Source organism: Mirounga angustirostris, unplaced genomic scaffold, assembly GCF_029215605.1.
Source record: "Mirounga angustirostris isolate CCGP_5_RB_7025 unplaced genomic scaffold, mMirAng1.0.hap1 SCAF_1, whole genome shotgun sequence".
In the NCBI taxonomy this organism is placed as follows: Eukaryota; Metazoa; Chordata; class Mammalia; order Carnivora; family Phocidae; genus Mirounga; species Mirounga angustirostris.
In genome coordinates this window covers 74,567,916-74,578,075 of record NW_026991709.1, presented here as the reverse complement: position 1 = coordinate 74,578,075, position 10,160 = coordinate 74,567,916, and the positions used below count along the sequence as shown (strand labels likewise).

Sequence of the window (10,160 nt, the reverse complement as noted above, 5' to 3'; positions counted from 1 at the left end):
AAGTTCTTGTAAGACATTGTGAGACAATCACATAAATTGTTTTGGCAAAGAACTTTGAGAAATAATATTTCTGGGAAAACATGAGGAAGATAAGTGGCTTAAGTATAGCGAAAGAAAGAAGAAAGAAAGAAAGAAAGAAAGAAAGAAGAAAGAAAGAAAGAAAGAAAGAAAGAAAGAAAGAAAGAAAGAAAGAAAGAAAGAAAAGAAAAGAAAAGAAAGCAAGCAGCTAAATTAATCTTTTCTTCTTCTCTTAATCATCATAGCTTTTTTCCCCCAAATGATTTCATGACCCTCAAATTTATTAAATCCATAGCTTAACTTTTAAAAAAGTTAATGTCTTTTACATTTGTTTAAAAGAAAGCCACAGGGTCAAAATGGTGTCACTTAAGCCAAATCACTAAATCTGGGCTTAATACATAATCTACTTGTGGTGTCAACCTCCCCCAGAAATGTAGTCTTAACCAGTTAGTCAGGAATTTTCTGATCAGCATCAATGAGGTCATCTGTCACAGGGGCCCTCTCCACCCCCCCAAAGGAAGATGAGGTAACCTGCATAAGAGCTCCAGCCCTTTCCCATAGGGGAATGCCATCTAGCCTGAAACAATCCTTTCTTTTCTTTATCTTAGAACTTCTTGCCCCACTTCTTTCCTATAAAAACCTTCCATTTTGTACAGCTCCTCGGAGCTTCCCTCTACTTCCTGGATGAGATGTTGACTGATTCATGGATTCATGAGTCACTTAATAAAGCCAATGAGATCTTCACATTTGCTCAGTCGTGTTTTGTTTTCTGATTCCATTCTTTTCTAATCCATTAATTCATTTATTTCTTAATTTGAGATGGGTGAAAATGGTGCTAGTTAGGCTTTTTAAATAGTCCAAGAAGACCTGATAGGATAAAAGTTTGAGGAAACAGGACAGATGGAGAGGGGAAAGAATTAAAAAGAAATTGAAATAGAGTTAGAACTTATTGGTATGTCATGAAGGGAGATGGAAAAGACAAGAGTGACTTCTCAATTTCTAGTTAGGTGCTTGGATGGACAGTGTTTTGCCACGCTTGATAAGTTAATCTTTTTAATGATTTTTTAATCTTAGAACAATTTTAGACTAACAGAAAATTGTGAAGATAGTACAAAGTTCCCACGTACCCATACCCACTTTGCTCCATTAGTAATATCTTACATTAGTATGGCATATTGGTTAGAATTATTGACCCAATATTGATAATTTATTAGTAATTAAATTCCATACTTTATTCAGATTTCCTTAGTTTTTACCCCCAGGCCTTTTTCTGTTCCAGGATTCCATGTGGGCTATTGCAAGGTTACGAGTTGTCAGGTCTCCTTAGGCTCTTCTTAGGTGTGGCAGTTTTTCCATCTTTCCTTGTTTTTGAGACCTGACCATATGAGGTGTCATTGATCAGTTTCATAGAATGTATTTCAGTTGGGATTTATCAGATTTTTTTTTCTCATGATTAGACCAGGGTTATAGGCTTTTGAAAGGAAGACAGAGATCTGAACACTTCATATTGTTAAGATGGTAATTCTCTCCAAATCTATTTATAGGTTCAATGTAAACCCAATTAAGATCTCAGAAGGATTTCTTTCTTTTTTTTTTTTTTAAGATTTATTTATTTATTTTACAGAGAGAAACACAGCAAGAGAGGGAACACAAGCAGGGGGAGTGGAAGAGGGAGAAGCAGGCTTCCAGCTGAGCAGGGAGCCGGATGCGGGGCTCAATCCCAGAACCCTGGGACCATGACCTGAGCCAAAGGCAGACGCTTAATGACTGAGCCACCCAGGTGCCCCTTTCTTTTCTTTTTTTAAGGAAAATAACATGATCATTTCTACATTTTGGAAAAAACAAAGTGATAAGTTTGCCAAGTGCTGAAGGTGAGCATTTCCAATAAAGAAACACAGAGGAACTTAAGGGTGGGGTATAAATGTTCTAACTGAATCTTGATTGTGGTGGAAATTACACTATTGTGGATATCTACCAAAACTCATTGTAACATGCAGTTAAAATGGGTAAATGTTACTGTATGCAAAGTATACCTAAGAAAGCTGATTTCAAAATTGTAAGATGATCATTTCAAATTTATTTATCTCCCTTAAGCTTTTTAGCAAAAAGGCACAGTGCCATAGAAAGAATAATGGGTTGGCAAGCAGAGGGAGAAAGAAGAGAGTATGGTAGCATGTAGAAAGGCAATCTATATGAAGTCCTACTCTATGTAAGACATTCATGAAATTTTTCGTATGTTTTCTCCCTAATTTCTCACAAAATCTCTTTTAGAAATGAAGACAGAATTGATAGTTATTGAATTAATTTACATAGAGCCATTCATAAGTCAGGAATTTGAACTCAAGATCTAGTGTGTTTCTAGAGCTTTTTTCTGGACAGTTCTCTATGTTACTTTTCTTATGCTGCAGAACAGACTTCCAGACCTGGCTGTTAACGCTTACCCTCTGTGAAAATGTTCACTTCACATAATCTCTCTGAGAATATTTTATTGTCTGTAAAGTGAAGTCAAAATTTACTAAACGTACAAAGTTGCTGTAAGGAATAAATAAATTCATGCAGGTGGTAGGGCTTTATGACTAAATGCAAAGTATTAAACACAATTGTTTTGATTGCTCTTTTTTATTTCTCACTATTATGAATTATTGGAATTTAAGTTCTGAATCTCGTTATTCAATCAATGAGCACTCAGGTCACTGGCTATATCAGAAAATACTGTCAAGATTCAACATTTTAACATGTTCAGAGAACAGCTCTGCCATATTAAACAAGTGCTATTTAGCAAATCTAAGTTCAGCTGTGTAATCAGAATGCAAGGCCATTGAGAAAAGGATGGGGAAGGTCAAGTACTGTCCCCTCCCCCAGAACCACGGAACAAGGACCCAAGAAAAATAAAGCTGTTTAGAGGCATGTGACTGCATATTAGCCTGTTCCTGGCAGCAATGTCTGGAGGAATTTGTCAATACTGTGTACTTCTCTTACTTTATTTACCTGAATCAAAGGATAAAGCCTGCAAACATATATCACCACAGAAGTTCATTCAGATGCAAACATCAATAAATCTCAAGGCAGGGAGGGACCTCACTGCAGAAGTTCCTGTCATTTTTTTTTTTTTTATTAAGCATTTGCCTACCACTGATTATGCATTTACAACTTCAACACTAAAAAAATAAAATTCAGAATACAGTAGTGATGATGGCTGAATGATGGTCAGCAGTGAACAGAAACAAGGAACAAAAGGTGGGTCTGTGATTGCTGACTTAGCTGTTTGTTTTTGCCTTTGGAATTGTGTGATCTGGACACACATTGGCCAAGGCATCCTGAAGGGTCCACTCTGCTTGACTGTGCTCTAGATAGGCTTCTTCCTGACCACACTTTTTTTTTTTTTTGGTTTCAAAGGTTTTATTTATTTATTTATTTGAGAGCTAGAGAGTGCAAGTGGGGGGAGGAGCAGAGGGGGAGGAGGAGGGAAGGGGAAAGAATCTCAGACTCCCAAGACTAAGGCAAACACACTGCATTTGGGGCAGAGCCCACCTGGAGCTTAATCTCATGACCCTGAGATCATGAACTGAGCCGAAATCAAGAGTCAGACTTAAATGACTGAGCCACTCAGGCACCCCCTGACCATAGATTCTTAACTTCCCTTTTCTTAGATCGTTTCCATTAGAAAACTTTCCATTGTAGATTCTTTCTCTGGTTCTTTGAGAAGTCTTCTTCCAGCCTCTTCCCTTTTAGATATAATCTTCAAGAAAGCTAGGGCCTCTGCCTCCCACTCTGAGGGGGGAAGATAGGAGCCTAACTTACAATAAGTGTCAATTAGCAAACACAGATAGCCTAATCACATTGACCAATCTCCCCGCTAAAGTCTTTTCCATTAGTTCACCCCAGCATTTAAAAATCCTCCAGCCTTTTGTTTCAGCGGAATTAAATTCAGTCTCTCTCCCCTATTGCAATAACCTTGACTCCTATTGCAATAGTTTCAAATAAAGTCTTCCTTGCCATTTTAACAAGTATCGGTGCAATTTTTCTTTATCAACATACACACACAAACTATTTATGTGCTATAATAATGTGCAACCATGCAAAGCATTTCCACTTGCAAAGTGATTTTGATCTAGTGTATTATTGTAGCTCCATAAGACAAAATTAATATCCCTGTGTTCAAGAAAACGAGCCTAATATTCATAGAAATTAATTCTTGGCTAAGGTTCCAGCTATTAACCGAGGGATCTAAAGCTTGAACCCAGAGCACTTATTACCATGTCTAGGGCTCTTCCACCTCTATCTCAGTAACAGTTTTGCTCTAAGAAACATCTCAGCAATGTTATGTTCTGCACAAATACGTAGATATTTAACAACATTTACTGAGTTATCAAGACTTCCTGAGGGGAAAGGGGATTGATTTTTAAATCTCCTGAGAGCAAACTTATTTGGTGGTGCAATATTATGGCTGAACAGATAAATAGAGGACATTGTGTTCTTACCATAACAATGCTAAAACTGAGTTTAACATTCATGACTATTAATGGAATCATACTTATTTTGTTATATCAATATTAGTAAAAGTGTACCATCATATGATATTATACATACCATTTTGTAGCCTCATGGAGACTTTAGGTAGAAAAAGCCACTAGCCTTTTATTCAACCACAAGTAGAACTAAAAGTTAATTATGTACTTTTTCACTAAAATTGTTTAAACAGTATATTCTTTCCTTATGCAATATCCGTCTCACTGTTACTTGAATAATAAAAAGCATGAGACTTAAAAAAAAAATGTGATTTGCCTTGTTCACTTTCTCCCCTCCTCCCTTCTGAATCCTCAATGTAGAATTAGTGAATGCATGATTTTTTTTGGCATCTCTAATCTTGATAATAAATGAGTGTGAAGCTGCTGAAACATGGTGAGTCTTGATCGTGCTGTATGTGCAGGACCAGAACTGTTTAATTATGATATTATCTGCCAGTTTATGAAGAGAACTAGGAGACAGACACAGGAAACATAGGCTATCTGATCAGCATCTCTAATTTAATGTACTGACTGTCTCATCTTTTCTCTCTGGTTTGAATGCTGAAATTTTAGACACTAGAATAATGGAAAGCATAACCAAAGTCCTCATTTTGGTAATTTGGGTAGAATTCATGCTGAGGAAATACCCCAAATGGACTATGTGTACAAAATGCAAATATATACACATATATAAATACACAAAAACATTAAGCTGCCTTCAGGCATATCCTAAGAATTGAATATCCAGTATAATAATGTATTCTGATTAGTGAGAATAACTCTATATGCCAGATCTAGGTTGCCTATTTTTCAGATAAGAATATTTTTCCTTATGATTTTGAACTTTCTTTGCATAGTATTTGCCATTAGAAGCTACTGTAAGATTTCTCCATGCCACAAGGACAACACTTATTGTCCAATAAGTGTGCAAAATTAATATGAAGCCATATATCTATATATAAAAGGGTGTTTATGGCATATTTAAGTCATGCTTTTTGGTATCCAGTTATATTTGGTAATTCCAATTATTTCAAAGATCATTGTGAAAGTCTTTTAAAAAATTAAGACAAATTGGGGGTACCTGGCTGGCTCAGTTGGTAGAGCTTCTGACTCTTGATCTTGGGGTCATGAGTTTGAGGCCCATGTTGGGTATAGAGATTACTTAAAAAAAACAAAAAATTAAGACAAATTACATTTAAACCTTGGAAATCACAGTTTGGTGTGTTTTCAGAAGTCCTGGGAGACAGGGTGCTTTGGCAAGGAGGATTCTATTTCAAACAGATAATAGCTTCTTGAGAGCCAGACTCCTGTCTTATTTATTTCTTTATTCCCCCAAATTGCTAACATGAGGCCTCAAAGTAAATAGTCAATAAGTGTTAAGTTGGCAGTGTTAGATTTTTAAAGACGGGAATTTTTCATCTAAATATGAGTTGTTGAAGTGTTAAGTAAATCTGGTATTAGCAGGCATTTGGTTGTTAAAGAATAAAAGCCCGTTTTTTACTTCATATAAAAATTACATGGGCGCCTGGGTGGCTCAGTTGGTTAAGCGACTGCCTTCGGCTCAGGTCATGATCTTGGAGTCCCTGGATCAGTCCCGCATCGGGCTCCCTGCTCGGCAGGGAGTCTGCTTCTCCCTCTGACCCTCCCCCCTCTCATGTGCTTGCTCTCTCTCATTCTCTCTCTCTCAAATAAATAAATAAAATATTTTAAAAAAAATCACACTTGTTTAAAAAAAAAAAATTACCGTCCACTTCACTGAATTCCTTCCAACACCTCCACCAGACTCCTTCTCATATACCGAAATCCCCACAGCAGCAGGACCTCTGTGGTATGTCAAACACTGAATAGATTTAGGACTTCACCTACAGTAATTACAAAAGCTATTTAATGCTTCACTTCAATCCCTCAAGGGACAAGGGCAAAGCTGAACTCCTAAGTGACATTACCAGACACTAACACAAAGAAAACTAATTGTATCTGTTGTCTTCCAAGTTAGTCTTTGTGACCAAAAGGTGTGTTCCTTCTGCACACCTTTAGCAAGACCTTCTTGTCATTCACAACATCTCAGTTAAAGTCTTCAGGAGCCAAGAAACAGGATCTTTGGGTACCTTTCTGATATGGGGATTTCTAGGGGTTCAAGAGGACAGAAATCCCACAGTAAATTCCTACACAGTAGGGAGAAACGTGATTTTATTTCTCCAGCTAACTACAATATGTATACAGAACTAGATGAGAGAAAGCCTGACCATTATTCACAAGAACTTTAGGGCAAATCTCATTTTCTCAGACACTTCATAAAAACACCAAATGTTCCTGGAGTCAGTGATTCCATAGGAATCATCCATGGTGGACCTCCAGGCATTTTTCTTCTGTCTCTTGTGTCTTAGAGCACAAAAGCTTTTGAAAAGCAGGGGATGGAAAAGGATCAATTTCCAGGCTGAGAATGGAGGGTTAGGAAAAAGTACAGTGATTGTGTCTTTTTTATTTATAAATTTCTCTCCTTCATGAGCATAATATTAAAATTTTTGAAAAAAATATTTTTAACCAGGTAGAGTTACCTTCATTTTATTATTATTGTTGTTATTGTTATTATTTAGAGAGAGAGAGTACACACATGGGCAGGGAGAGAGATAATCTTAAGCAGGCTCTATGCCCAGCACAGAGCCAGACGTGGGGCTCGATCTCACGACCCTGAGATCATGACCTGAGACAAAAGCACAAGTGGGACGTTTAACTGACTGAGCCACCCAGGTGCCGGAGTTACCCTTATTTTAATTAGCAAGTGAACTGACAGATGATGATGTTCTCTGTCCTCAGCTTAGGTACTATTTTGAAGATCAGTAAGAGAAGCCTTATTTCAATGATGTCCTAGAAGAATACTGACACTCAGGCACACCAGCTGTGCTAAACAACCTTTTCTTTTGCTGCAACAATTTATTGTCATCCCATGCCATCATCTCCTGCATTTGAAGAAGATGTATATTTTATTTCAAAAGATAAAGTAGAGGAAAAAATATACAGATGTACATAAACTTTCAAATGATAACTTCTCTTGGACAATAAAAAAATCTATTACCTAGAAAATGTCAAGTTTATTAATATATTCACACTTGAATCATGGCAGGAAAGTTAATAAAGTAGGAGAAATGTTACCATGTTAAATCCGTTTGCATATTTGGCTTAGAAGAAAGAAAAAAGTTGGAAAATACAATAAAGTATGATCTGGCACTAAGTAAAAAGCAGAAGATCACGGTAAAACATTGGTAATACTATCTCATATTTATTGACATGTCAATTTAGAGTGTGAGCTACATATATCTGTGTGAAATCATAAGGACAGATAATATAAAGTCCTCTTCTTACTCATGATGGAATTCACAAGGCCTAAAGACGGAGAGGTTCTTTCCCAATCAGAAATATTCTACACATAGTAATCTGAGTAACCTTTCACACGTTAATGATTGGTTCTTACTTTCTCTTCTTAAGCTTACACAACATAATTTAAGATTATATTACACTAAAAACAAAGTACTCTACCTGGCCCTCTGGGAGATTGATGGTGAACCTCATACGGTCCCTCCAGATATGATTTGAAGGAGTTGATGTTGCAATAAGTCATGTCAAGATGGTAAGAGCTACACATTGTGGATTTTATGAGTCAAGTATGGAGGAAGACTCACAGAACAGGCGGGGAGATTTCACCTACAGTTTATGGAGAGAAAGGTAGCAATTAAGAGGAAAGGGATCAGAAATGGCCTCATTTACCCTAAAACTCCTTGTTTTGTTTTTAAAGAAACACCACCAAAAGGGGATGATCTCAGTCGGTCCTTTCCTCAGTCATCGGCTTCCCACCATCCTCCAAATACTATCCCCAAACATTTTGGAGGCAGGGGGTGGACGGAGAGGCAGCTAATCAGAGTCTGAGAGCAAGATGATCTGCACTCTATAAGCAGGCCACTGAAAGGCCTTGTAATACACCTAAACCAGGTCTGTTCGACTTGATCAATAAGGCCAAATGGGATGCATGGGATGCTCTTGGCAATCTGCCCAAGGAAACTGCTAGGCAGAACTATGTGGATTTGATGTCTGGTTTGAGGTCTTCATCTGACTCCTCTAGCCAAGTGAAGCCTGAAGCAGACAGGAAACAAGCTGGATATGAAACGCTGGTGATGACCTCTGAAGACTGCATCACAAAGATCATGTTGAACCGGCCGGCCAAAAAGAATGCACTGACCACACATTTGTATCGGGAAATCATGCTTGCACTTGATGACTCTACCATAACTGTTTTTACAGGAAATGGTGATTATTACTCTAGCGGAAATGATCTAATTTCACTGGTATTCCCCCTGAAGGAGTAGAGGAGAAAGCTAGAAATGGTGCCATTTTATTGAGGGATTTTGTAGGCTGTTTCATAGATTTTCCTAAGCCTCTGGTTGCAGTGGTCAATGGTCCAGCTGTGGGAATACCCGTCACCATTCTCGGGCTATTTGATCTTGTGTATGCGTCTGACAGGGCAACATTTCACACTACTTTTAGTCACCTTGGCCAAACTCCAGAAGGATATTCCTCTTACACTTTTCTGAAGATAATGGGCCCAGCCAAGGCAGTAGAGATGCTCATTTTTGGGAAGAAGTTAACCGCTGGAGAAGCCTATGCGCAAGGACTTGTTATTGAAGTTTTTCCTGATAGCACCTTTCAGAAAGAAGTTTGGACCAGGCTGAAAGCATATTCAAAGCTCCCCCGGAATGCCACGCATATTTCGAAACAGATCATCAGAAATCACGAGAAGGAAAAGCTGCACGCTATTAACGCTGAAGAATGCAGCATCCTCCAAGAAAGAAGATGGCTGTCAGACGAATGCATGAATGCAGTCATGAACTTTTTATCCCGAAAAGCCAAGCTGGGATGCCTGTTACAGCAGAGTTACGCATTTCAAAGGAAGGGATGTGCTGTCATTTCTGATTTCCAGTACTTGAACTAAATAAATTGTGCCTTTTCTCAGTGCTAAATTAAAAAAAAAAAAATTTAATTCATTTAAATCACTTAGTTCCCAGAATATGTGAGTTGTTATTTTAAAAGGATCAAGATGATAACATTAAAATATCTTCCAGAAAATAATTGTAAAAGTGGAATCTTGGGGCGCCTGGGTGGCTCAGTCGTTAAGCGTCTGCCTTCGGCTCAGGTCATAATCTCAGGGTCCTGGGATCGAGCCCCGCATTTGGCTCCCTGCTCTGCGGGAAGCCTGCTTCTCCCTCTCCCACTGTCCCTGCTTGGGTTCCCTCTCCCGCTGTGCCTCTCTCTGTCAAATAAATAAATAATATCTTTAAAAAAAAAAGTGGAATCTTATCATTTAAGGTTTGGTAATATGCAAACTTCTGGCTTTGTCATGACTCTGACAGATTTTTCTCCTTGGTGAACTCAATTGATTAATTTCCAATTAACCTCAATTGAGATACCCAGAAGGAGGAGTAGGAGGGGAGCCTTAAGTATACAGGGCTTTATGACTTGCATTTGCTGCTGTCAGGAATTGCCCACAATCCTTTATAAACCTGGGGATTCATGTGATTATAGAGTCTTACATCCCCAATGTAATTACTGGTTTCTCTGCTTCTTTCTTAAGAACTCTGCCGT

The 10,160-nt window shown here is 38.0% G+C and overlaps 1 protein-coding gene across 1 annotated transcript; it reads left to right on the top strand.

Moving 5' to 3' along the window:
* Positions 1–8,461: 8,461 nt before the first annotated feature.
* LOC123862864 (enoyl-CoA delta isomerase 2-like) lies at positions 8,462–9,510 on the top strand (the record flags this gene model as incomplete). The annotated part of the gene is given in 2 exon segments (XM_045902105.1): positions 8,462–8,852; positions 8,855–9,510. Coding segments are annotated over 2 exon segments (1,047 nt in total), but the record flags the coding sequence as incomplete, so codon positions are not given.
* Between the last annotated feature and the right edge of the window lie 650 nt (positions 9,511–10,160).